The sequence below is a fragment of the Canis lupus genome, chromosome 7, assembly GCF_048164855.1.
Source record: "Canis lupus baileyi chromosome 7, mCanLup2.hap1, whole genome shotgun sequence".
Classification (NCBI taxonomy): domain Eukaryota; kingdom Metazoa; phylum Chordata; class Mammalia; order Carnivora; family Canidae; genus Canis; species Canis lupus.
In genome coordinates this window covers 67,049,472-67,077,419 of record NC_132844.1, presented here as the reverse complement: position 1 = coordinate 67,077,419, position 27,948 = coordinate 67,049,472, and the positions used below count along the sequence as shown (strand labels likewise).

The 27,948-nt window shown below is 40.8% G+C and overlaps 1 protein-coding gene across 1 annotated transcript; it reads right to left on the bottom strand.

Moving 5' to 3' along the window:
• PXT1 (peroxisomal testis enriched protein 1) lies at nt 1-27,846 on the bottom strand. Its single transcript, XM_072833259.1, has 4 exons — nt 27,711-27,846; nt 26,618-26,795; nt 7,848-7,978; nt 1-433 (listed from the first exon to the last, which is right to left on the bottom strand). Exons 2-4 carry the CDS (start codon nt 26,784-26,786, stop codon nt 329-331), a joined length of 405 nt encoding a protein of 134 aa, XP_072689360.1. The 5' UTR covers nt 26,787-26,795; nt 27,711-27,846; the 3' UTR covers nt 1-328.
• Between the last annotated feature and the right edge of the window lie 102 nt (nt 27,847-27,948).

Sequence of the window (27,948 nt, the reverse complement as noted above, 5' to 3'; positions counted from 1 at the left end):
TTTGAGGATGAGGTTCAATTTTACTCATGGAAGAAAATGTTTAAGATTTCCTTACAAGGAACACAGGGACCATCCACAGCGCTGGTGTTCTCTAAGTGTCATGGCCATCGTGGGCTTTTCCAGGAGGCAATCACAAACATCTCATAGCTGGTTGCTCTGCACAAACAAGTGGCCGATGAGTCTGCATTTCTCCAACAAACCAGGTGTGAACCAACAGTGATGGGTAAAAAAGAAGGAGATGGAGAAGGGTTTTCTTTCATCTGTTCTAGTAGGATTCAGGTTTTCTCAGAAGACAGGAGCAAAGCAGGAGTTGGCATTTACATTCCTTTTACAGCAAATGGTTATTCCAGAGAAAGCGCAGCAACACATGAACTCCTCCAAAGAAAAGCAAGACAAAATGAGCCAGTGCCTCTCTGACTTCCTGTTGGAGATCCTGTTTAACACAAGAATGAGAGGGGAGGGGGTTAAAAAAAAAAAAAAGCAATAGAACAATCAGTAGATAGAAACTCCATATTAAGATTAATTCAATCAATGTCACAAACAAGCTTCTTGGGCTGCTTTATGAACTGTATGAGCCGGACAATATCTTGGTCTGTTGTGTAATGTCCACATCCTCTGCATGCCCTGGGAAGTCTTCCTCTGGGCGGGTTTTCCCATCTTAACCATCAGCAATCGGGGCACTCTTTTCAGGGCTGATGACCTCTTCCTCTGGCTTTGCAGAGCCTTTGCTTTGTTCTCTCAAAGAAGCAAGATGTTTGCTTTGGGGTTGAAAGAAAGGATAGGACATAGATGAGTGTGTGGGGGTGAATATGAGCCAAGTTGGAGGTAACAGAGCACAGCAGGTCTGTGGAGCAGTAAGCACACACCACTGTTTATTTGTGAACATCAAGAGAACAAGGCTGAGGGTCAAATACAAATGGGTCTCCCTGTCCCTGTCCCTCGTCCGGCAGTCCCTTCTCAACACAGCAGACTTGGTGGGCCATGAACTGTGCTCCTCTGCTCAATGTTCTCCAGCGGCTCTGCCTCAGTCCTCAGGGGGACCTCAGCGCCCTCCCTCATCTGCCTCTACCAACCACTCTGACATAGGTTTTACTACTTTTTCTCCTACTCAGCCTCAGCCTCATTGCTTCCTTGCTCAAACATGCCATATCTGCTCCTGCCTCTGAGTCTCTGCTTTCGGCTTGCCTCCACTGTTACCCCACCCCACCCCACTCAGGACCCAGAATCTTGGGGTCCTGAGATCATCCAGGGCTCCCTCCACACCTCTGTCAAGGTTTTGCTCAGAAATTACCCTCCCAGTAAGGCCTTCCCTCCTCAACTTAAAACTGTAAATCCTCCAACACTCTTCATTTCTTTCCTTGCTTTATTTTTCTCCACAATATTTATCAGTGTCTGATAAGCTATATACTTTATTTGTTCACTTATAGTTTGTCTCCCTTTTAGATTATCAACTCCATGAGATTAGGGAGTTGTCTCATTTTTTAAAAGATTTTATTTATTTACTTGAGAGAAAGAGAGAACATACACACGGGGGCTAAGGAGAAAGGGAGAGGGAGAAGCAGACTCCCCACTAAAGCAGAGAGCCTGACAAGGGGCTCAATCCCAGAACCCAAGATCATGATCTAAGCCAAAGGCATCCACTTAAACAACTGAGCCATCCAGGTTCCCCAGTTTTGTCTCTTTTAATCTCTGCCATAACTCCAGTACTTAAACAGATCCTGACACACAGTAGATACTCAATAAGTGTTAGTTGAATAAATGAATGAATGAATGATAAACCAATAGTAGCAAGCTAAAGAATTTAGACTGTGTCCTGTCAGCAACTGGGAATCATTAGAGGATTTTCCCCCCTTTTTAGTTGATATCAGTTAGGAAAATTGAACGAGTTTCCTTCCAGCAATGTAGATGAGAAAATGTATACAGCACCAAGTCAGATGCTCATATATTTAAATTCTAGTTTTGTCACTTAATTGCCAAGTGACCTTAGGTTACCTAATCTCTCTGAGCCTCAACCGATTTCTCCTGAAATGCTAATCCACTAACCCATAAAATTATTGGGAGAATTAAATGAAATGTTTAAGAGTCTTTCAAAGAGCACCTGCAAGAAATTATTTAATAAACATTGGCTTCTCTCCCCTCTTTCTAACAAGCTAAGATATTCCATATGCATTATTGTACCAATGAGGGTCCCAGAGGGAACAGATGGCACACTGCAGAGTAGGATAATTCAGAAAGAGGGGTACTTGGGTGGTTCAGTTCACTTGGGTCATGATCTTGGGGTCCTGAGATCAAGCCCTACATCAGGGTCCCTGCTCCATGGGAGGCTTCTCACTCTCTCTTTGTCCCCAATCTCGTGCTCACTCTCTCTCAATCATGCAGTCTCTCTCTCTCTCATAAATAAATAAAATCTTTTTTTAAAAAAAGGATAATTCAGGGAGAGTTAAATAAAGAGACTATCTACAAAGGTGGGGGACAAACAAGGTGATGCAGTTCCCCAGGCTAGTAATGTCTCAATTATTGCCACTCCTAGGCCTGTAAGGATGGCAGGGCAGGCAAGGGCACAATTTCTAGAATCCAAAAGGAAAGAGTCCTCTAGAGAAAAATTCCAAAGACATATTTAAATCCTAAAAGTGATAGGAAGACTATTTTAAAACATACTTTAGGGGGGATCCCTGGGTGGTGCAGCGGTTTAGCGCCTGCCTTTGGCCCAGGGCGCGATCCTGGAGACCCGGGATCGAATCCCACGTCAGGCTCCTGGTGCATGGAACCTGTTTCTCCCTCTGCCTGTGTCTCTGCCTCTCTCTCTCTCTCTGTGTGACTATCATAAATAAATAAAAATTAAAAAAAAAAAAACATACTTTAGGGATACCTGGGTGGCAGAGTCAGTTAAGCATTCAATTCTTGGTTTTGGCTCAGGTTATGATCTCGGAGTTGTGGAATCAAGCTCCACATTGGGCTCTGCACTCAGTGTGGAATCTGCTTGGGATTCTCTCTCCCTCTCACCAACCCCCTTCAAAATAAATAAATAAATTTTTTCTTAAAATAATAAAAATAAAACATACTTTCTACCTAGGAAAATTACATGCCCTGGATGGGGGGGGGGGGGGGGGGGGAAGACCAGGTCCTTGAACCAAAATCCCGCAAAACCCCTAAATAGCAAAATAGAAGATGTTTTTTTTTTTAATTTTTATTTATTTATGATAGTCACAGAGAGAGAAAGAGAGGCAGAGACACAGGCAGAGAGAAGCAGGCTCCATGCACCGGGAGCCCGACGTGGGAATCGATCCCCGGTCTCCAGGATCGCGCCCTAGGCCAAAGGCAGGCGCCAAACCGCTGTGCCACCCAGGGATCCCAGAAGATGTCATTTTTGAGAATCAAGGCCTATTTGAAAATAAAGAACACTTGCTTAAGTGAAAACCGCAAGAAATCAAATTACATGGCAGCTCAAGGACAATCCATTTAGCAGACAAAAGCTGCTCCTTGTTAGGGAGTTTCAAGAGCAAGAATAAAAGTTTCTTTAAATACACCAAAAGCAAGAAGACATCTGGAGAATCACTGTGGCCACTTGATTAAACAGAGTACAAAAGGTAAATAAATGATGACTATATATGAAATATACCATTCCAGGTTTGAAATTCTGTTAAAGTTGCTTGATTTAAGTCTTGAACCAGCAGAGTAAAGCCTTGAGCATTTTAGAGCCAAACTTCAGAGGTATTTTTTAAATTATTTTTTAAATGTACTGTGGTCTATTTATAAGTGGTCTAAAATGTAATTTTGTGGTCCAGGACAAGATATCTTTAACAGTCTAGGGCAAAGCCAGCTTTGAAAAATGCTGCAGGGAAAGCTAGGGCAGGCGTATAGATAGACACACAGATCAATGGAATAGAATGGAGAGTCCAGAAATAAACCCTCACATTTACAGCCAAATGATTTTTGACAAGGATGACAAGGCAATTTAATAGGGAGAGAATAGTCTTTTCTTTTCAACAAATAGTGCTGGGACAGCTGGATACCCATATGCAAAGGAACGAAGATGATCTTTTAACTCATACCATATGTAAAAACGAACTCCAAATGGATCAAAGACCTAAATATAAGGGCTAAAACTAAATCTCTCAGAAGAACAAATAGGTGTAAATCTTCATGGCTTTGGATTAGGCAATGGCTTCTTAGATATAACCCCAAAAGTAGCAGAAATAAAAGAAAAAAATACATAAATTGAACTCCATCAAAATTAAAAACTGTGCTTAAAGAACACCATCAAAAAAGTGAAAATGGGAGAAAATATAAGGAACCTCCACCTAGAATGTACAAAGAACTCCTACAACTCAATAATGAAAAAGAAGAATAATCCAATTTTAAAATGGACAAAGAATGTGAATAGACATTTTTCCAAGGAGATATACAAATGAGCAGTAAGCACATAGGAAGATACACAACATCAGGGAATCCCATCAGGGAATTGTAGATCACTTGGGACTCCACACCCACCAGGCTGGCTATAATAAAAAAGACAGTTAACAACAAATGTTGTCAAGGATGTGGAGAAACTGGAATCCTCACATCCTGCTACTGTGCCACAATGTAAAATGGTGCAGCCACTTTAGAAAACCACCTGGAAGTTCCTCCAAAAGTTAAACATAAAGTTGCCCCATGACTCAGCAATTCCATTCCTAGATATACTCCACAAAGAATTGAAAACATATTTCTACACAAAAACTTCTACACAAATGTTCATGGCATTGTTATTCATAACAGTCAAAGTTTAAACCACCAAAATGTCCATCAACTGCTGAATGGATAAACAAAATGTGATACATACATACAATGGGATAATGTTCAGCAATAAAAAGAAATAGAATAGGGCGCCTGGGTGGCTCAGTTGGTTAAGTGTCTGCCTTCAGCTCAGGTCATGATCTTAGGGTCTTGGAATCAAGCCCCACATAGGGCTCCCTCTGCCTGCTGCTCCCCATGCTTGTGCTTTCTTCCTTTCTCCCTCTCAAATAAAGAAAACAAAAAGAAATAGAATACTGATAGGTGTTACAATATGGAAGAACCTTGAAAAAAAAACATGTGAAGTGAAAGAAACCATACACGAAAGGCTGCATATTAGTCCACTTACATGAAATGTTCAGAATAGGCAAATCCATGGAGATAGAAGGAATTGGGTGGGGCTGGGAAGAAAAGTGGGAGGAAACAGAAGTGACTATTAACTATTGGGTCTGAGGTGTCTTTCTGAGGTGATGAAAATGTTCTAAAGTTGATTCTGATGATGGCTGTACAGCTCTGTGAATATTTGAAAACCATTTGTCGTACAATCTCAATAAGTGAATTGTATAGTATGTGAATTTTATTTTTCCATAAAGTTATTTATTTTTTTAAAAAGCCAGGAGAGTTCAATGTCAACTTATTAAGCTGTAGCCGTAAATTTAAGACATAAGTTAATTATACCTTCAAAGGGAAGGGAAAGAAAGAAGGAGGAAAATTGAATAGGAAGTTAGGTAGAGCAGTGCCCTCTTGACTGGGTTGAGGCAAATACAGAAAACAGGTCGCTGTGCTTTGTCCTCCTCTGTTCTCTCCTCTTGAAAGAAAAAAATTATAAGGAACCATGAGTATTCAGAGTTTGCAGATAAAGAAGCAGGAACATTGAGCTAAGGATCTTAATTCATAAAGTACAGTCATCTGGGAAAACTTTCCTACAGAAGAGACTGCGGCCTGGAAGGGAAATGGTGAATAACAGGAATATGCGGTGATAAATGATCCATAGCAGAGGTGGTCAACTCCAACTGGGAAAGGGCGAAGGCAGAAAATTAGTTCATTCTTGGCTGAGATAACATTTAGTCATCATTTTCTGTGGCTCAGGCTCTGTTCTAAGTGATTTACATGAATTATCTCATTTAATTTTCACGACAGTGCTCGCTTCGGCAGCACATATACTAAAATAATTTTCACGACAGCCTACTCTCTGCCTGGCAGCCAGTCCTTATCCTAAATGTAGATCAATCAGCTCATGGCACTCTCCTGCTCTCTCTTCCCTGAAGCTTCCTTTATCTCTAGGGTAAAACCCAGACACCTTACCACTGCCTCTAACACTGAGACCAACTTCTGGACTTCAACTCTCTCCACTCCAGCCTCCTTGCTGTGCCTTAAGCCTGCTCCTATCACAGAGGCTTTGCACTCCCTGTTCCCCAGCCCAGAACACTTTTCCCCACAGGTATTCCCATGGCTCATTCCCTGATTTCCACTCTCCGCTCAAATATTGCCTCCCCAAGAAAGGCCTTCCCCAAAGTCACTGTGCATCACTCAGCATCCCCCATCCTTCTTTGAGCCTGCACCCCTATCTGACGAGTCATCTGCTTTACTGTCCCCCTCCTACATTACAAGTTCAACGAGTGCAGGCTCATCTGCTACCCTGCTCTCTGCTCTGGCTACCAATGCCTGGAACTGAGTCTAGCATACGGTAAGCACTAAATAAAATGTGTTTGAATGAAAGTTGTCCATCAAATATTTTATTTGATGCTCTGTGTTTATTTCCTCTTTCCTTCTCACTTTTAGTAGTTGGGATGTTTAGTCTCAGGGAATGTGTTCTCTGAGGGAAGGGCTGAGTATTGTTCACCTTTGGACCCGACCATAAAAGAGGGCATGGCACTCCCTGAAGCCAACATGATGGCAACAGTAGTGATGAACAAGAAATCATCACAGGTCAGGTCCATTTGAGGGAAAGAAGTTGAGCTCTGAAGGCAGCCCCTCCCCCACCCAGCCCCACCCCCTTATGGAGCAATTATAGGTTGTTCTGGTGGACTTGAACACCTCTTAAGACATCAAACGGTAATCATTCTTCTTTCCCGTTTCCCCTTATTATCTCTTATAATAATCAAGAGAAACAAAGAAACCAGAGGGGTAGGGTTATCGTTATCACCTCTGGGTTGGTTCAAGGAGGAAAACCATGACAAAGCAAAGGCTTTCTTCCCTGAATGAGTATTAGATTCACCTGGGGAGCCTTTTTTTTTTTTTTTTTTTAAGATTTTACTTATTTGACAGAGAGCGAACACCAGCGGGCATGAGGCTCCCCAGTGAGGCGGGGAGCCTGAGGTGGGCTCAACCCCAGGACCATAGGAATCAGGACCTGAATCGAAGGCAGGCACTTAACCGACTGAGCCACCCAGGTGCCCCACCACCTGGAGAGCTTTTAAAGTACCTGATGTCGGGCAGCCTGGGTGGCTCAGCGGTTTAGCGCCGCCTTCAGCTCAGGGCCTGATCCTGGAGACCTAGGATCGAGTCCCACGTCGGGCTCCCTGCATAGAGCCTGCTTCTCCCTCTGCCTGTGTCTCTGCCCCTCTGTGTCTCTCATGAATAAATAAATAAAATTAAAAAAAAAAAGTGCCCAGACCACACATCTCATGCCAATTAAATCAGAATCTCTCAAGGTAGGGCCCAGGCGGCTGTTCTTCAAACTCCACAGGTGAATCTAATATGCACTCTAGTTTGAGGGTGTGGAGCAACGTTTCTCACACCTTAATGTGCACACACATCTCTGGGGTATGTGTAAAAAAGTAGATTCTGATTCCAGCACTGAGGCTGGGGACTGAGATTTTGCACATTGACCAGTTGCCAAAAGCTGCTGCTGCTATACAGCTGTCCATGTACCACAGTTTGAATAGCAAGTGTGAGATCAAATACTGGCTTTGACTCACGTTCACAATTTTCAGATCTAATGTTCATACTCTAGACATTACTAATCCATGTGTTCTGTTAATTCCTGGGCATCCCAGCCACTTGACAGCCATTGTTCTGTTTGCTTTTCCTCGCTACCTGACTGACCGTGGCTGGGGAAAACGAAGACCCACCTCTTGAACCATCCTACGATCAATGCTGTCTCCAGTGTTTCTCAACTGCATGGCCAACTTGTGGATTATTTCCTCCTGGTGATGGTTCTGGCCAATGCCACTCTCCTTAGGCTGAGAAGGCAGACTGTGATCTACATTGACAGGAAAGAGTTCAAGAGAGATGATTAACTATCTGTAAATCACTCCCCACTTGTCACTAAAAACTGTCTCAGGCAATGAGAGGGATGAAATCTCATCATCAATGATTATAGAAATGCAAAGTCTTGCCTTGGAATAGATTAATCTAGATTTCAAATCTTTTAGAAGTAACATCAGAAAAAATAATTTTAGTAGTATATTTTACTTAAGACAATACAGCCAAAGTATTAGTATTAAACATATAATCAATAGAAAATTATTACCAATATGTTTTGCATTCTTATTTATTATACTTAAGTCTTTCAAATCCAGTGTTTATTTTATACCTACAGCAATCTCAATCCAGGTGCTATCTTTTCATTGGAAAACCTTAATCTGTATTTTGATTTCATGAAATCTACAGTTTAAAGGTAGATATATACAACCCAGTTGTTCCAAACATACTTAAGAGTTTTCCAACAATGAAATCAAGTGTCAGGTTTTTTGTTTGTTTTTACTGAAATTTGATTTGCCAGCATATAGTGTAACACCCAGTTACAAGTGCTCTCCTCAGTGCCCGTCACCCAAGTGTCAGTTTTTACATTTAAATAAATTAAAAATAACGAAAACTTAAAACTCAGTTCCTCAATGGGCCACATTTCAAGCACTCAGGAGGCAAACATGGTTAATAGTTACTCTGCTGCACAACTCAGGTCTCTATCTTTATAGTTTTGTAAAATAGATTTTTCCATTTCATGCTTATATCCATGGTCCTTGAATGAGTTCCTCCTTCAAGTGCTCCTCCTCTCCTTGAATGAGTTCCTCCTTGAATGAGTTCCTCCTTCAAGTGCTCTCTTCAGTGCCCGTCACCCAAGTGTCAGTTTTTACATTTAAATAAATTAAAAATAACGAAAACTTAAAACTCAGTTCCTCAATGGGCCACATTTCAAGCACTCAGGAGGCAAACATGGTTAATAGTTACTCTACTGCACAACTCAGGTCTCTATCTTTATAGTTTTGTAAAATAGATTTTTCCATTTCATGCTTATATCCATGGTCCTTGAATGAGTTCCTCCAAACCTTATTTGCTTTTAACAACCAATGAGTGTTTTTAAGCAATACTATGAGTAAACTACTGTGCTGGATGCTTTGGGGAACTTACAAAGATTAAGACAAGGTTTCTGTCCTTAAGTTGTGTACAACCGGGATCCCTGGGTGGCGCAGCGGTTTGGCGCCTGCCTTTGGCCCAGGGCGCGATCCTGGAGACCCAGGATCGAGTCCCACGTCGGGCTCCCGGTGCATGGAGTCTGCTTCTCCCTCTGCCTGTGTCTCTGCCTCTCTCTCTCTCTGTGACTATCATAAATAAATAAAATTTAAAAAAAAAATTAAAAAAAAAAAAGTTGTGTACAACCCTCTGGTTGGGATGAAACAATTACCAAGTGCTTCAGGCATACAGAGGAGGAGGAAATAAATTTGGACTAAAGTAGATATAAGTATGGCTTCATAGACACAGCAAATTTTGCATTGAACCTATTTTGTTTCAATACAATTTGAGGACTTTGATTTTCCAGGCTTTGAACTGAGAGAGTAAGTCCTGTCCTCAAAAAATCTAGCAGGAGAGAGACACAAACTACAATTCAACATGTTATATATAAGAGCAAGGTCTACACAGAGGAGTCAGGACAGATGACCCTAAAAAAGTGATAACTGAATTCAGTCTTGAAGAATGAAGAATGAAAAATTAGCCAGGAGAAGGGAGAGATGGGGGTGGGCCCAGCTGGGAAGGAATGGCAAACGAGATCTTTCAGGCAGAAGTGTCAACTGAGCAAAAGCACAGGGATGACAGTGAGGTTTTGTACATAAAGTCTAAGTAGGGCTATTGTTGAAAGGCAGGCGATGATGAGAGACAAAGGTAAGAGAGTAGGCAAAAGTAAAATCATAAAGGCACAGAAAGAGGCTTGGACTTCATCTAGGAGAGCAGGGGACCCACCGAAGGATTTTAAGCTGGAAATTACAGGATCAGATTTCTTCTAGCTCTTTCCTTCTGGGATTGAAGTGGAGATGGGTAAAATTTAAGACAGGGAATGCAGTAAGAGGCTACTGCAAAGTACTGCAGAGAGATGATAAGGAGTTGCCTTATAATAACTAGCTTGCCTACCCCACGCCAGCATTGTCTTACTAACTACTTCCTCACAATGACCCCCATGTGGTCATAACCGCAGGGTACAGATGAGAGAACTGTGGATTAGGGCAGTCCTTTTCAAACTTGGCTCTGGCTTGGAATCCCTTGGGAAGTCTTTAAAAATTCACACAGTTCAGGCCTCACTTCATTCCAGTGAAATCAGTTGAACCAAGCAAGCAGCAGTATTTTATTTAAAGCTCCTTAGGTAGTTGCCATGGACCGGTGATTTAGATGGGTTGAGTAATTTGCCCAGGGTTTGAAAGCTAGTAAGTGTGAGAGCCAGGATTTAAACCTAGGTCTGCCTGGCTGCAGAGCCCATATTCTTAAACCTCACCATACAGAGCTTGAACTAGTGCATACACACCTGAAGCAGTACTAATAGGGGTGAGTGGTGAGAACAAATCCTATAAATACTTGGGAAACAGAATAGGCCAGAATTTGGCAATAGATTAGCTGAGAAATGTGAGGGAAAAGGAAATTCTTACTTTTCCAGCTCAGGACACTGGAAAGGTGATGGCATCATCAGCTGTACAGAGAATGAGGGTCAAGGGCGGACAGGTATAGAAGGTAGAGGAGGCAGGTAGAAAGAAGAAGAAGCTAATTTTGAGTTCTTTTATACATTTAAGGTACCTGGTAGGACATCTTAGCAGGCATCTGGAATATTTCTGAAGCAAAAAAACAAAAAAAAAGCAATATATCCAAAGCTCAAGGGATGTCAGAACTCAAAGATTTATGAGTTTCATTTATTTATTCAATAAAAATGTAGGAGAGAGTAAGATCTTTCTGAGCTTATATAGCTGATGGATAAGATTGATGATTAACAAGGTAAGCAAAGGAACAAAAGACCATAAAAATGACTGAGAAGGAATAATGAGAGAAGTAAATGGGAAAGCAGAAGAAACAGTGTTTTCCTAACCATTTTTAAATGCCTTTTGAAAATTTCCTTCTCAGGGAACCTGGATGGTTCAGTGGGTCAAGCATCTGCCTTTGGCTTAGGTCATGATCCTAGGGTCCTGGGATTGGGCTCTGCACTCAGTGGGGAATCAGCTTCTCCCTCCCCCTCTCCTTTTGCCCTTCCCTCTGCTCATGCTCTCTCTTTCAAATAAAATATTTTTTAAAAAAAGAAAATTTCCTTCTGAAATATATTATTGGGCATCGTTACTTGTAACTATAGTATATTGACTATGACTCTGTGTGTGCATGTGTTGATGAGGATGATAATGATTCTGAATCCTGAAACACACCTTACAGTCCTTTCATTAAAGATGCCCATCTTTAATGTGATGTCCACATCCCCTTCCAAAAGAATCTGCCATGTTGCCTAAGCAATCAAGCTCCTTCCATGTCCCCACCCCAACCCTAGGCCACAGCTGTTTGGATCAGAGATGAATACCTGACCTAAGCACATACACTGGCTGGCCAGGTAGTCAGAACCTAGCCTCTCAAGAGAACACGGTCCCTTCACCTCTGTTCAATGTTCAAGAGACTAAGGGAAAAGTTGTCAGTAGGACAAGGAATGCCACAGGATTATGTCAGGCCTAGGATAAGTCAAAGCATTTGCAAATGAAAATTATGAAGGGGAAGGAAACATTTAAAGGAGAGATAGAGGAAGCTCCCAACAGAGAAGAAGTAAGCAGAACAAACATTCATTAGAAAGCAAGACTCAAAAAAGACTGGGCCCAGAACTGCCTCAGAACCTGAACCCTCCAAGTTCAGTTCTGTTTCATAAGCGTTCTCACCAGCAAACACAGCTTTTTGGAGGTGACTGGAGTAAGTTTCTTCCCTGCAACCAAACAAATAGTCATCAATATCCATATCAATTTCCAAAGCTGTCAAATATAGGAAAAACTGTGTAGGAAATTGTGTTGGCAATAAATCTGCTTCAGGGCAGACTCCAAAAGTGAAATTTAAAAATTAGTTTCCGGGCAGCCCCGGTGGTGCAGCGGTTTAGCGCCGCCTGCAGCCCGGGGTGTGATCCTGGAGATCCAGGATCAAGTCCCACGTCGGGTTCCCTGCATGGAGCCTGTTTCTCTCTCTGCCTGTGTCTCTGCCTCTCTCGCTCTCTCTCTGAATAAATAAATAAGTAAATCTTAAATAAATAAATAAATAAATAAATAAATAAATAAATAAATAATAATAAAAATAAAAATTAGTTTCCTGGGGTGCCCAGCTGGCTCAGTCAATGGGATATTGACTCTTGATCCCGGGGTTGTGAGTCCGAGCCCCACACTGGATGTAGAGATTACTTCAAAATAAAATCTTTAAAAAATAATAAAATAAAATAAAAATTAGGTTCCTGGCAGCTTGTGTTTTGGTTCTGATCATTTAGTCATTCCTCATAAAAGTTGAATGCAAGGGCGCCTGGGTGGCTCAGTCCGTTAAACATCTTCCTTCAGCTCAGGTCATGATCCCAGGGTCCTGGATAAGACTGAACCCCTTGTCTGGCTCCCTGCTCAGTGCTGAGTTTGCTTCTCCCTCTCCCTCTGCCCCTCTCTCCCCCGCTCCTTGTGCTCATGAATGCACACACACACTCTCTCTCTCTCAAATAAATAAATAAAATATATTTTTTAAAGTTGAATACAAAATGGCTTCAGGGCTCTGCTGTACTAACCTGTTTAGTCAGCATTATTTGCTGACTCTTAAAGAGAGACTGATATCCCTGTCCTGCAGACATTTACGCAGCAAAATAACTATGTCACCATATTATAATAAATATTATAAAATTACAGGTAAGAAATTGTTAAATCAAATTTCTAAAACAGTTATATGTTGAAGAAGTGCAAAGTCCTGTGACAAGATAACCAAAACAAATTAAACAAAAAAGTAAATAAAACTGTATTTTCCAAGTATTGAATTTTTTATATCCAGAGGGGAAAAGTATCTTGCTCTATGCTGAAAAGTTGTATGGAGAAATATATATATATTTATTTATATAAATATATATTTTGTATTATGTAAATATAATATATTTATATATATTTATATTTATAAAATAGTGTATAATCATATATATACTATATAACATAGTTACTATATATACATATAATAGTATATATAGTATTATACTATATAACATATATACTATATATATGTGTGTACTATATATATACACACATATCTCCACACAGAGTTCTGAAAATAAAATCACAGTCTAAATGGGCTACTGGGAAATCTGGGACAATCATGTGATTAATCTTTTTGCAAGAATAATTCCTTCATAAAGCAAATAATAAGCCTCAATGTATTGTAATTTTAAAAAACACTGCTGTAAAAAAATAAAATAAAAAACACTGCTGTGTGTTAAGAATCCTACATAAGAAACTTTGACCACCTCTCCCTTCAGTTGCACTCAGGAAATCTTCTAAGCAAATATGGTTTTATAAGTGTTTCTCTGCTGCTAGCTATAATGTGAATATTTTAATTTCTCATATAGTGATCATGCTTTCATAAGCTTGATTTTGTTCACTAAAAGTAGAGGTCTAGGGACTTCTGGCTCAAGGCTGAACACAAGCATTGGCCTCCCATTGCCCCTAATCCCTCCCAAGACATCACCAAAATGAATGTATGAAAAAAAATAAATAAAGCCACAAAAGTGAAAAGAATGGAAGACTGGGTCAACAGCAGATGGGAGATCTGTACATGTTTCTGGAAGGCAGAAAGCAGATGAGACAAGATATGGACCAATAAGCCAGGCAGAGAAAGCACCAAGACTTCACCACAAGAGTTCCTGAGGCTTGCAAGGTCATTTACTCCACTAAATGGAGCCCTTCCAGGGCTGGGAGAAGGAGATGTGACATTGGCTGGAAATCTGATGGGAATCACCTGTATCACTTGGTGGCCTCGACACCCCCAGGCCACTCACTATACCCACACACTTCAGGCAAAAAAAAAAAAAAAAAAAAAAAAAAAAACCCAGACCACTCTTCTCTAATGGAAGAAAACAAATCTTGTGAAGAAAGCTAAGGTTTCTTTAGGAATGTTGGTGCCTCAAATTAAAGATCTCCTTGTTCTAGTATTTGGGGGACCTGGGACCAGAAAGTGAGCTCCCTAACTCATCTCCCTAAAGCACCCCCAACTCAGAGCTCTCCTATGCCTCCATATGAGTCTCCACTCAGCAGGGAGCCAGTTAGGCAGAGTGGTAAAATTTTGAAACCAGATCACTTGGGTCCAAATACAAAACCCACTACAGATAACACTGTGAAACCCGGGACAAGTTATTTAATCTCTCTGTGCCTCAGTTTCTCCAACTGTAAGATGGGAATAGTAATGTAATAGTAATGTATTAGTAAAACCCTAAGATTTTTTTCCAAAGATTTTATTTATTTATTTATTTATTTATTTATTTGAGAGAGAGAGAGAGAGAGAGAGAGAGAGCATAAGCAGAGGCAGAAGCAGAGGGAGAAGCAAACTTTCCACTGAGCAGGGAGCCCAATGTGGAGCTTGATCCTAGGACCCTGGGATCATGACCTGAGCAGAAGGCAGGTGCTTAACAGACTGAGCCCCCCAGGTGCCCCAACCCTAAGATTTTTTAATGCCTCTAAAATCAAAATATATTTTAAAACCTATGGCATGTCATATTTCAACAACATTTATCTTCTTAGTAGTAAACAACAATGATGGTATATTTATCTTCTTAGTAGTAAACAAAATGATGGTATATTTTACAATTGATGGAATGTAATGAAACTTAAAATATCATAGTAACTACCTCATAGAGTGGTATTTGAGATGATTAAATGAATTAATATATTTAGCTTGCACAAGGCAGTGCCTGGAACATGGGTAGACACTACATAAATGTTAGCTACTGCTACCATCTAAGAAAACAGTCCTACTCACACAAAGCAGAGAAAAAAAAACACACCAGCTACCCAGTCCATATTTCTTTAAAATAACACAGGATCACTAGGCAATTGAGAAGGACCAAAGAATGCAAGAAATACCAGAAAAACAAACTAAGCTAATCCTAAAGAAAATATATAATTCAGGGAATGGAAGAGAATGTTTGCAATTTCTAATGTATATATTTTGAGAGATTTAAGAAAATATTACATTCAAGAACAAAAAGAGAATGCTATGAAAAAAGAATAATCCTAGAGCAAAATCTTTCTGATTTAAAAAATATGATTGCCAAAATTAAAAGCATAACAGTTTGTCTGAAAAAATAAAGTCAAGGAAATCACTCAGAAAAAAAATCAGAAGGTGAAAAATATGAAAGAAAAGATGACCTAGAGGGCCAATATGGAAAGATGAGTATTTGATTTATGGGAATGCCAGAAAGAGAGAAATGGGAGGGGGGGCAGATTTCAAAGCAAAGAACGTAAGAGAGCTCCCCAAAGCTGAAAGACACCAAACTTCAGATTAGAAAGTAACCCCCACACATACACACGCACATACACACAAAAGCCCCACAAAGTTCTCAGGACAACAAATGGGGAAGTAAAAACCTCACTTCTAGAACATATTAAAATTTCAAAATAAAATAAAATAAAATAAATAAATAAATAAAATAAAATTTCAAAACACTAAGCATAGGAGATGCTAAAAATCTCCAGAGAAACATTGATTTGTTTGGCAACAGACTTCCCATGAATGCATGAGTGAATGAATGAATGAATATAAAGGAACTATTTTTGCCCTGAAGAATCTTATAAAAGATTATTTTCAACCTAGAATTCCATGTCTAGCAGAACTCTCAATTATATGTGAGAGGTGAATAAAGATATTTGCAGATATATGAAGGTTTGGGAAGATTTTCTTCCATCCAAAATTCCTGAGGAGGTCTCCAAAAGAAGTCTTCCAGTAACACAGACTATGACTAAACCAAGAAAGAAAAAAATTTGGCAGAAGGTGAATCCAACCCACGTGATCTGGGAAAGTCCCCGGATGACAGAGGTGCAATACGCCTAGAAAGAGACTAGATGGGAGTTAGAGAACAGCTCTAGAAGGGAAGTCTCCCGGGCAAGGAAGACTTATAGAAGAGCCAGTACAGCTGAAAATTGGGGGAAATTCAAAGAAATGGAAACTATAAATCATGTGGCAGAAGAGAAGGTGGGGCATCTGGGGGGCTCAATTGGTTAGGTATCTGCCTTTGGCTCAGGTCATGATCCCAGGATCCTGGGATCCAGTCCCCAAACAGGCTCCCTGTTTAGCACAGAGTCTGCTTCTCCCTCTCTTCCCTGCCCCTGCTCATTCTCTCCCTCTCTCCCTCCTTCTCTCTCTCTTTCTATAAATAAATAAATAAATAAATAAATAAATAAATAAATAAATAAATAAATTCCTTAAAAGAAGAAAAAAAGGAAAGGCAATAAGAAAGTCCAGAAAACAATAAAAGGTCATACAGGAAGTTTATGGTCTGAATGTGAAGCAAATTATAATGTGGCTTAAGTTGAAGATGAAGGAATTGCTTTATAGTTCCTTCTAACAGGGCATTCGTCTGTGTTAAACTTCATGGTACTTACCTGTATGACACGGCAATTTTGTCCCTGTTTCAATCACCGGGAAGTGATTATACTTAGAGAAAAAAATCCTTCCCGTACATATGGATTTTATTGCTGGTGGCCACCACCCCTAAACTTCAGGGTCTTGAACAACCGTTTACCTTTGGATGCTGACACAACAAGTGGACAGAACTGAGTGTGAAGCGTCTGAAGTCTTGGCCTCTCCACATGTGGGACCATCTGCTTCCAGATTGGAAAAATACATACGTCTCCTTTGCAGAAACAAACTACCTTAGTGAAAAGTAAGGCCTCATCTCAAACTCAGTGAAACCTTTCCTTTTAATTGAGGAAAGTGGCATCTTTTAAGAGCACTTTAAGCCATTAAGTAGTGCTGTAAGTTCAACTACTTTGAACATTTAAATCTGCCAAGTGCAAAATCAGTGGTCACTGCCTCATCTCAAAGGTCATCTTTTCAGGGGTGCCTGGCTGGCTCAGTTGGTTGAGTGTCTGCCTGTGGCTTGGGTCATGATCCTAAAGTCTCGGGACTGGGCCCCACATTGGGCTCCCTGCTTGGTGGGCATCTGCCTCTTTCTCTGCCCCTCACCCTGCTCTCATGCTGTATTTCACTCTCTCTAAATAAATAAAACTTTTTTAAAAAGGACATCTTTTCAAAACCAATTAAACATATATAGTTGAATGTTCAATAGCTAACAATACCCAAGCTGAATAACAATTTCAAAACAGTTTGCTTAAATTTAGCGAGACCACTATAATCAATCTCAGGAAAGCTCAAATCTCTCACCAAGGACAAACTGCTCTTTTCAAAAAGGACTGCTGGTATCACCCAGGACTGAAGTAGAGCAAAAGAGAATTGTTCATACAGTAAGGATGAAAAGAAGTTTGCATGACAGCGAAGTGTGAATTTGAGCCACTAGACTGGATTTAGCGCCAAGAGGTATAGACTACTCTTCCAAAGGGTGCCCTGATGAAGGAAGGAGAGAGAATAGGCAGTAGCAAAAAGAAGAGATATGTCGAAGGAATTTCCTAGGTTGAGAGTCCTGAGCAGGTTTTGTAGGTTGAGGAGAGGAATTAGAGCAGAAATAATGGCAATGAAAGATAGAGTAGAGTAAATTGTCGAGGGAACATCCCAGAGGTTTAGGAGCAATGAGAATAAAAGTACATGGAAAGTTTATTAATTAAACTTCGATTAATTTTGAATCGAAGGTGGGGGGTGGGGAGGAGTAGGGGGTGTGCCCTTCCTCTGAGATAGAATAGAAGGAGGTAAGTTGTGATGTTGGTGTAAAGAAGTCTGGAGCAAGGGAGAAGGAGATTCGGGTGTGTACCCCAATGACATCAATTTTGTACATGAAGCAGAAAACTACGCCATCAGCTGAGAAAGAAGGGGATCCTAAAGTGGCTGAAATTAGTTACTAACAGAAATGGAAAAAAGAAAACTGATCAGAGTTGTATAACAGGAGCTGAAGACAAGCATCACCTCCCCCACCCCCAAAAAAAGAGAAAGAAAAAAATGTGTATATATCCTTCATGAGCATTCTCTTTCCAGCCAGTAGGTGTCCTAACCTTGAATCTAAACAAAAGAAATTTCTATCCCATCCTCCATAGGGGAAGCTTCAAGGTTTGGCCCAGTTACTTTCTAATTTCCTGTTCTTAAGCAAGATACTTAGATTCTCTGGGCCTCAGTTTCCTCATTTGTTAAAAAGGACTTTAAAATTATTATGAATATTAGGGGCACCTGGGTGGCTCAGTTGGTTAAGCAGCTGCCTTCGGCTCAGGGCATGATCTCACAGTCCTGGGATTGAGCCCTGAGAGGCTCCCTGCTCAGTGGGGAGCGTGATTCTCCCTCTCCCTCTGCCCCTCCTCCACACTTGTGCTCATTCTCTCTCTTTCAAACAAATAAATAAATAAAATATTTCAAAAAAGATTATTATGATATTAAAAACTGATGTTCATAGGTGCCAGGTATACAATAAGGCTTATATATCTTATTGACTACCACTAGACTTGGTATTTGGCAGTATTTACATAGGTACAAAAATGTAAACCAAGGTTATTGGTTTCTAACTTTTGGACTCAGCTGATGGACAAAGCATGGAAGAGTTGCTTGTGGCTGGAGGCCAGAATGTAAATGCTAACAACTCTGGCTATATAAAAATAAAAAAGTGTAAGGGACAAAGAGCAGGGTGAGCAGAGGACTGGAAAGTTAGTATCTGCCTCTTATAAAATGGGGAGTCATGTGATCATGCTGAAAATATATGAAATAAGGAGTTTAAATTGCTTAAGTTTACAAAGACAACGAAGAGAAGTGTTACAATAATAATTTAACTATTAAACATGAGAAGAGAGGGTATGATCTGTCATGTTAAAGAATCAATAGGAAAAAAAGAATCAATGGATGGCATCAATTCGATAAACCAAGAGATAGATGAACAAACACATTATTTAGAACAGTACTTCTCAACTCTGGCTATACATGATTATTGACTTGGAGACAAAAAAAAAAAAAAAAAAACAATTTGGGGGATGCCTGGGTGGCTCAGCGGTTGAGCAGACATCTGCCTTTGCTCAGGGCGTGATCCTGGAGCCCCGGGATCAAGTCCCACATCAGGATCCCTGCATGGAGCCTGCTTGTCCCTCTGCCTGTGTCTCTGCCTCTCTCTCTGTGTGTCTCTCATGAATAAGCAAATAAAAACTTAAAAAAAAAATTGGGGGGATGCCTGGGTGGCTCAGGCGGTTAAGTAGTCGGCCTTCAGTTCAGATCATAATCCCAGGGTCCTGGGACTAAGCCCTGAGCCCTGTATCGGGCTCCCTGCTCAGCAGGGAATCTGCTTCTCCCTCTCCCTTTAACCCTCCCCTCTCCTCCTGTGCACCTGCACATTCATGCATGCTCTTGCACACGCATGCTCTCTCTCAAATGAATAAATAAAAAAACTTAAAAAAAAAAAACACTTGGTTGTTCTTGGAATAAACCTACACATAGGTTGTTTTTGTTTTGTTTTTTTAAAAAAGCTTCCCAGGTGATCCTAACATACAGAGTTGAGACTCATTAATCTACACAACTGAAAAACAGCCAGTTAAAGAGTTTCTCTTCTGGAAATGGGACAGTGGGATAGGGTAGAGGTGAAAGGAGAGGCTGGATACTAATTTAGCCTTCATTCATTCATTCATTCATTCAACAAATACAGTAGAAGGCCTTCAGGCCCTTTTTACCAAACAACCTCTCTAATCCATGATTTGTTCTCATGGGCATGAGTGCCTGGAGGAAAAAAAAAATGTAATGCAATGAAATACATCATCATTACCTGATTCCATACATTTATTATTTTTTTATCTTATTTATTTATTCATAAGAGACAGAGAGAGTGTGAGGCAGAGATACAGGCAGGGGGCGCCCAATGTGGGACTTGATCCCGGGACTCCAGGATCACACCCTGGGCTGAAGGCAGACGCTTAACCACTGAGCCACCCAAATGTCCCTGATTCCATACATTTAAATACATTGGGCAGCCAGTGAGAACCACTTCTGCCTGAGTACAAAGTGTATCACCTATGCAGGGTAATACAGTTGGAAAAAAACAATCTTTCACAAGAGATCAGCCAGGCTGTGAGCAGCCTGGGAAAAGATGAAGGGGAAGAGTGTCTAAGGGCACTGGAGAGCACCCACTCCACTTCACAGGCCCCCTTTCCTTCTGCCAGATGCCACTGAGCCAGGGCTGCCTGACTGGGTTCAAAAGTAAAGAACTCTGAAAGGTGCCGGAGTAGTTCCTTTGGTTGAGCCTCTGACTCTTGATTTCGACGAAGGTCATGTTCTCAGGGTCCCATGATGGGTTCCATGCTCAATAAGGAGTCTGCTTCTCTCCTTCTCCCTCTCCCCATTCGCTCTATCTCTAAGATAAATAAAATAAAATATTTTTTTAAAAAAAGCTGTGAGGGCAATGGCCCTCAGAGTTCCTGAACCCTACAACAGAGTAAAGAGGGAGAGGGCGAAGAGAGGGGGCAGGGAGGGCTAGGGTCTCAGTACAATAATTTGCCTCAGCCAAGAGTAAGCCCCTATGTAGGTGGCTTACATAGTAGCTGAAATATATGGCCCTTTGATAAAAATTGCAACCATACTGTCATTTCAGTTTCTATTGCTGTTTTCAAGAGTATCATGAAACCTACACATATTAATGACATTCACATCTCAGGCCATCTTGAAATAACACCCTAATGATTAGTTGACACCCAAACGAAGGGTTGAGGGTATTAGTGAGGACTGAGAGCCTCCCCAGGAGAGAAGGTTCCCAGAAAGGAGAAATACTATCCTCTCTGGGCACAATCAAGTAGAGAGATCCTCCAAAGGGAAGTCACCTACTTCGAAGTGGTAAGGGCCAGCCCTGCCTATGCCAATCAAAAGCATAATGACTTGCATCTCTTAGTTTAACTCATCAATTAACTGTCATCTGGGAAATACAAAATCTAGTATCTGCATTAGGAAGATGGAATACAAGTTGGATATGTTTCAGTAATGGACAATAAGAGAAATGAGGAGCTATATGAAAGGCAACAAGGCTTGGGTAGCTCAACTGGGTAGGCAAAGGGGCAGAAAAGGAAGGACATGGAGGTAGGATGCAACAGAGGATTGAGTGTGCCAAAGCCAGAGATGTGTTTTGCATTCTGGAACTCAACATAATAACTATTCATATTTTGTGCATGTCTGATCAACTGAACAGTGAATTCCTTGAGGATTCTATTTCATAACTCTGGAATCTTGCTCAATGCCCTACACATAGAAGGTATCCAACAGATATTATCGATTATGATTCTAAAGATGCGGTTGCATAAAGGGAGTGGAGAGAATGGGACAGAACATAGGGTTAGACGAAAAAACATTGGCTATTCTATAAGTTTATCTAAGAACAGCCCTACCTTTTAGTTTCTCTTGAAGACAAATATTTCATTTAAACTTGTACAACATCAACAATAATTCACATTCACATATTATTGCCTCTTGGCATACAACTTTATCAAAAGCCTGAAGATACTCCCACAGTTGATGGGAATGAAACTGGAACAACTTCTGTAGGGGGCAATGTATCTGTCAAATTTTACAAATGCAAATATGTTCAAGATTATTTGTTGTAGGGATCCCTGGGTGGCGCAGTGGTTTGGCACCTGCCTTTGGCCCGGGGCGCGATCCTGGAGACCCGGGATCGAATCCCACATCAGGCTCCCGGTGCATGGAGCCTGCTTCTCTCTGCCTATGTCTCTGCCTCTCTCTCTCTCTCTCTGTGACTATCATAAATAAATAAAATTTAAAAAAAAAAAAAAGGAAACCAAGTTGGATTCCTTAAAAAAAAAAAAAAGATTATTTATTGTAGCATTCGTGTCAATAGTAAATGATTGGAAACAACCGAAATGTATATCAAGAGTAAACTATTTAAATAAATTATGTTATATTCACACAATGGAATATTATGCCTTGTAAATAACACTGTATTAATGCAGAAAGATCTCCAAATCATATTGTTAAGTGAGAAAACAAAGACAATGTGCTTTGTATGCTACCTTTTCTCTAAAAAGGGAGTATAAAAATCTATACTCACAATTATTCATATTTACATAAAGAACCTCTAGAAGAATGTCCCAAAATCAAGAACAATGGTTGCCTATAATAAGAAGTGCTGAGAGTGGCAACTGAACAGACAGGGAACAAGAATGTAAGACTTTTCACCATATGCCAAAATTTTCATATTCTTTGGTTTTCCACTCATGAAAATGTGTTTTTATAAGCAAACACTTGTATAGCACTTAATGTCTCAGTCATTGTTGCATGCTATTTAAAATTAGTAACTCATTTATTATTGATATGTTAATGTGAATACTCAAATTTTAATTTAAAAAATATCTCAGGGATGCCTGCGTGGCTCAGCAGTTAAGTGTCTGCCTTCAGCTCAGGGCATGATCCTGGAGTCCCGGGATCAAGTTCTGCATCAGGCTCCCTGTGAGGAGCCTGTTTCTTCCTCTGCCTGTGTCTCTGCCTATCTCTCCCTATCTCTCTCTCTCTCTCTCTCTCTCTGCGTCTCTCATGAATACATTTTTAAAAATCTTTAAAAAATAAAAAAATAAAAAATACCTCATGAATGTCATAATTGTACTGCGGTTATGCAGAAAAATCTTTGTTCTTGGGAGATAAATTTAGAGATAGAATTATTTAGAGATGAAGTTAGTATATCTACTTTATCTAACTCTCTTTGTAGCAAAGAAAAACATCTGTACATCCATTCACGAGTATGTGTGAATGTAGAGAGAGATAAAAAGATAAAGTAAATGTGCCACCTCCCCCCCAAAAATGGTAAATCCATGTAAAAGGTATATGACTAACCATAGACTTATTTATGCAACTCTTTTGTAGATTTTAAATTTTCCAAGGTAAACACTGGAAAGGAAAAAATATCTCAGGAAAGTCCTTAAAAGTGAAATAAAACATTTCTATTTAGTTTCTATAAACTCTTTGGACTGGTTTTCAAGGCGCTTAGATCACATCTCAATTCATCCATCCAGCCTTCTTATCCTGTTTGACCAAATCTTACCTTTGAATCACATCTCAAAAATTACTTTCTCAAGATGTATTTTTTGAATCTTCCAAAAGACTGTGTTCTCTTACCACTTTGAATTCCTGTAGTGCTTTTAGTTCTGTTGAGATATAGCATATTCTAAATGGTTATAATCATTGCATGTTTTTATTATATAAAACAAGAGATGATAATGTATATTAGACGCATATATTGATTTTTAAGATTTTATTTATTCATGAGAGATACAGAGAGAGAGGCAGAGACACAGGCAGAGAGAGAAGCAGGGTCCCTGAGGGGAACCTGTTGTGGGTGGGATTCTATCAGGGAACTCTAGTATCAGGCCCTAAACTGAAGGCAGATGCTGAACCACTGAGCCACCTAGGCATCCCTAGATGTGTATAGTGTATACTTACCTACTGTACATACATTGTCTATAACAATAATTATAGGTTATGAGTCACTCCCTAAGAACTTAACAATTGAATGATAAAAGTGTCTTTGATAACTTGGAAGCAAGATTAATTTATATGTGGTGGAAAGGAGTGAGAGGGGCAGTCACTGGAAGGGGAGAGGCTATCAGCTCTCCCTTGGCCAAGCTGCTCCCTCCGCCTGCAACTCCCACTGTCCTTAACTCCTTCAGGTTCTCAGGCCTGGGTTACATCTTGAGCGAAGCCTTCTCTAATCTCTCTGCTAGGTCAAAGACCCATTATAGCACCTGGACCTCTTCTTAGCACTAATCCCATCATATTGAACATTACTATGTTTAATTGACTACTATCTGCCTCCTTTACCACACAGTACGCTCCGGGGTGGAAGGCACTGTTAATGTTTTTGTTCATCACTGTCATCCCAGTATGTAGCATGGCATCTGGAATTCAGTAGGCCCTAGCAATTTTTTTTTTTGAATGAATAAAATAAGAAAATGCGTCCACCTAGAGGAAGAGGGAGTTGATGAGACTTAGGAGAAGCAAAAATGAGCACCCAAGCACTCTCAAAGGAGAAAGAGGCTGAATAACTGGACTAGACTTATACAATCCACTTATCTCATTTATACCTAGACACACACTTACGTCATGCTGCCCTCCCCTACCAGTAATTATTGCACTTTTTATAAGTGGAAAAGCCCTATTTTGTTTTTACTAATTGTTTCCCCAAGAGTTTCTCATTTCCCTTAAATGACTTATCAGGACCTCCCAAGGGGAGGGGATGCCCAGAGGGGATGCCCTGGACTTCCCAAGATCCTCCGCATCCCCTCAACTTTTCCAAGAAAAAGTGGTTAAGTTCCCCTCACAAAAATTGCTTCCTTGGGGACCCCTGGGTGGCTCAGCGGCTTGGCGCTGGCCTTCGGCCCAGGGTGTGATCCTGGGGACTCGGGAGCGAGCCCCATGTTGGGCTCCCTGCAGGGAGCCTGCCTCTCTCTGTGTCTCTCATAAATAAAATCTTTTTTAAATAATTGTTTTCTTTCTCCGAGGAGTTCAACGTTCAAACGTGTCTATTTCCCAAAAGTAACAAGAGAAACAGATGTGGGCTTCACACTGCATAACGACTGGTGATTTCCACTTCCAGTCTGTGTCCAAAAGCCAAAAGAGGGGGAAAGGAGACCTTTCCAGAATCAGCTTCCTCATAGGGGTTTTACGTTGAGCAGTACTTAAGGCGTTTTTTGGTTCTTTTGTTCTCGTTCTTGTTAAGGTTCCCAGCGAGACAGCTTCCGCAGGCCCTCGGAGCGACCTCCCGCGACCCCACCAGCCCCTGCAAATGGCGGTGGCCCAGCCGCGCTCTCCCGCGGCGCTGCGAGCCAGGTCACGTGGACCCGCTGTGGCCAATGAGGGGCGCGCACCGCGCTCCCGGCGGCCCGCGCGCTCTCCGGGCCCCTGGCGGCGAGCGGGAGACGTGGGCTGCGTGTCCGCAGGGCTCCGGCCGGCGCCTCCCCTCACCCTGCGGCTCGGCGCTCCTGACGCCGTCCGGACACCTCCGCGGCCCTCTCACAGCGCCGCCCTCAGTCTGCTCGCACCTACATGCCCCCCAAAGGCAAAGGGAGAAGCGCGCGGCAGCCTCCTGGGCCGGGAAGCGGGTGGGAAAGAAGCGGGAGGCTCGTGCCGGATCCCAGTCCCTGGACGCTCGCCGCTGGCCCGCCCGGGGGGCCCAGCGGGTCAGCGCCGCCCTCGGCCCGGGGCGCGATCCTGGAGACGCGGATCGAGTCCCGCGTCGGGCTCCCTGCGAGGAGCCTGCTTCTCCCTCTGCCTGTGTCTCTGCCTCTCTCTCTCTCTCTCTCTCATGAATTAGTAAATAAAATCTTAAAAAAAAAAAAAAAAAAAAGACCAGTCCCGAGTAAGGCTTTACATACAGAGCGAAAACAAACACGTCGACTGGTTGTTGGCGGTCACCCCGTACATCAAGCGGAGGGGCTTTGGTTTTCACCCTGCTTCTGCGTTTGAGGCGAGACTAATTAGGAAAGCATTTGGACCAGCCTCCCATGGGGCACCTCGGAAGGGGCCCGAGGAGGAATCTGTGAGGATCCAATGGTTTCGCTGAGTGTGAAAACGTACCAGGAAAAGTTTACAACATTAGTTCCAGAACAGTGATTGCGATTGCGCAGCCTTATGAATATGCTGAAAACCACTGGATTCTGCCCTTTAAGAGGTTAAACTTTATGGTGTACGGGGTTACATCTCAAACATGTTCTAGAAGGTATTCACAGGTGACAGTCTCAGGCTTTAGGCAATCATTGTTGACACCTGCACATACCAAAATTCAGTATTTCAGTCAATTCGGGTCTTTCTAGAAGATAGCTACCCTATTTGATATGGTGGCAAGAGACTATCAGGATGCCTGAAATTGCCACTTTCTCAGTGGCTTATACTTCTTTTTAAAATGGAGAATAGTCTGAAATTAGCTTTGATTATTCCTCTCAGGTGTTTAGCATATTCTTAATCTAAAAGTCTAAGAAAAAAAAACATAAATTTAACACCTGATCCTAATATCCTTCACAACATAAGGCTTTAATTTTCCAACATTCAGGGACATTTAGTAAGCGTGCAAATTTTTGTAAAACAATAATTCAAGCTTATCTTTCCTTCATGTTCTTTCCTATATTGGCAAAATCAAAGAGGAACCTAAAGTGTATTTTCCCTACTTAACATGGACATTGTCAGGTCAAGTTAAAGACGAATTTGTATTAAAAGACAAATATGATCTATTTTAGTTAATTTGGGGTCATCTGAATGAGTTGTCACATCAACAATTCAGAGCTAATAGACACTAAGAGATTTAGTATCATGAGGCAAAGTCAGCTTTAGATTTTTACCACCGAAGAACATTGATGAATAGATTTACCACTATCTTCTTACAGTTAATGTTTAAATAATCTATTTAAGGCCCAATTTTATGTCCTCAATACCAAGCAAAATATGTGCTAGATAGAATATTTATCTTAGCTTAACACAAATAATATCTTACCTGGGTTCCTTGACATGGCTGAAACTGGCTGGGAGCTGACAAGTCGGGTCATGTACTCCTTCTGAAAACTGTATTTCACCCACAGGGATTTGCAACAATTTGTTACTTTGGGAGAGGGATTCAGAAGTTCTTTAGGTTCACAAACAATGGTATCATGTTTTTTCTTCATGTTTTTTCCCTGTTGAAAAATATATCTTCAGAGAATTTCCCCCATCAGTATATATTCAGTATGTTTGATGAATATTGGTGTTCTCACAATACAAGCAGCCTTTATTCTACATATCTAAGGGTTATGGTTTAGAGTGGAAAATGGAACAGGGTAATTAAGGTCTTTTTTCAACTTAGATAAACATCTTTAAGACCTATGCTGTTGGTCTTTAGATCTGCAACACCACCCCACATCCTCATCTCCAAGCAGTTTTTCTTCAATAGCCACGTTCTACCAACAGAGCAGTCTAAATAAGTATGCATAGAAAAAGGCAGACGTATTAACATCACCAAAAAGAAAATAGATTAAAATCATAGAGATGGGGAGGGTTGGAGATGAAATACATTTTTGTCCTACTTCCTTGTGTATGTATGATTTTGTATTATCTCTTTATGTCTCCACATACACAAAGTCCATCTCTACAAACACTAATGAAGACTATTCTCCTGTCCCACCTTTTTCTAATACTGTAGCACCAACCCAATACATTGAAGAATTGAACTGAGACTTTTCATTGTTTACCAGTGCCTTTAATTCTCTTGACTTAAAGGTTGGCCACAGAGTTTCACTTTCTAGTTTACCTTCTAAATCTAAGCAGTTACTGAAAGGGAAGGAATGGTTAAGAGCAGTCAGACAATAAAGAACAACAAAAAAAAGTAACAGGAGAAAACTTCAGGAGTCTTAGATCAGTGCTACCCAATACAAATTTGTGACTCAGATATGTAATTTTAAGGTTTCTAGCAGCTACACTAAGCAAGTAAAAAGAATCATGTAAAAGTAATTTTAATGATATATTTTATTTACCCAAATATATCCCAAAATAAATCCAGATATTATCATTCCAATAAGTAATCAGTATAAAAAATTATTAATGAAATATCTTACATTCTTGTTAATGTACGTCTTCAAAATCCAGTATGTCTTTTACACTTACAATACATCTCAATTTGGACTCAGCCACATTTCCGGTACTCAGTAGCTACACGTGGCTAGTGGCTGCATTGCAGCTTTAGACAAAGAAACAAGAACTAAAAAGAAATGACTGAGAGAAAAGTAATAAGCAGTTATCTTGCAAACCAAGAGGGGGTGGGAATCAGCAAGTAGAATTCTGACTCATTATTTT

Bases quoted from the DNA above. Each gene is read 5' to 3' on its own strand.
- PXT1 (XM_072833259.1), bottom strand. From the start codon at position 26,786: ATGAAGAAAAAACATGATACCATTGTTTGTGAACCTAAAGAACTTCTG. The intron at 7,979-26,617 runs GTAAGATATTAT...CTGTCAATGTAG, and splicing joins AGCCATGTCAAGGAACCCAG to ATCACAGTCTGCCTTCTCAG. The intron at 434-7,847 runs GTGGGTCTTCGT...TGTGTTAAACAG, and splicing joins ATCGTAGGATGGTTCAAGAG to GATCTCCAACAGGAAGTCAG.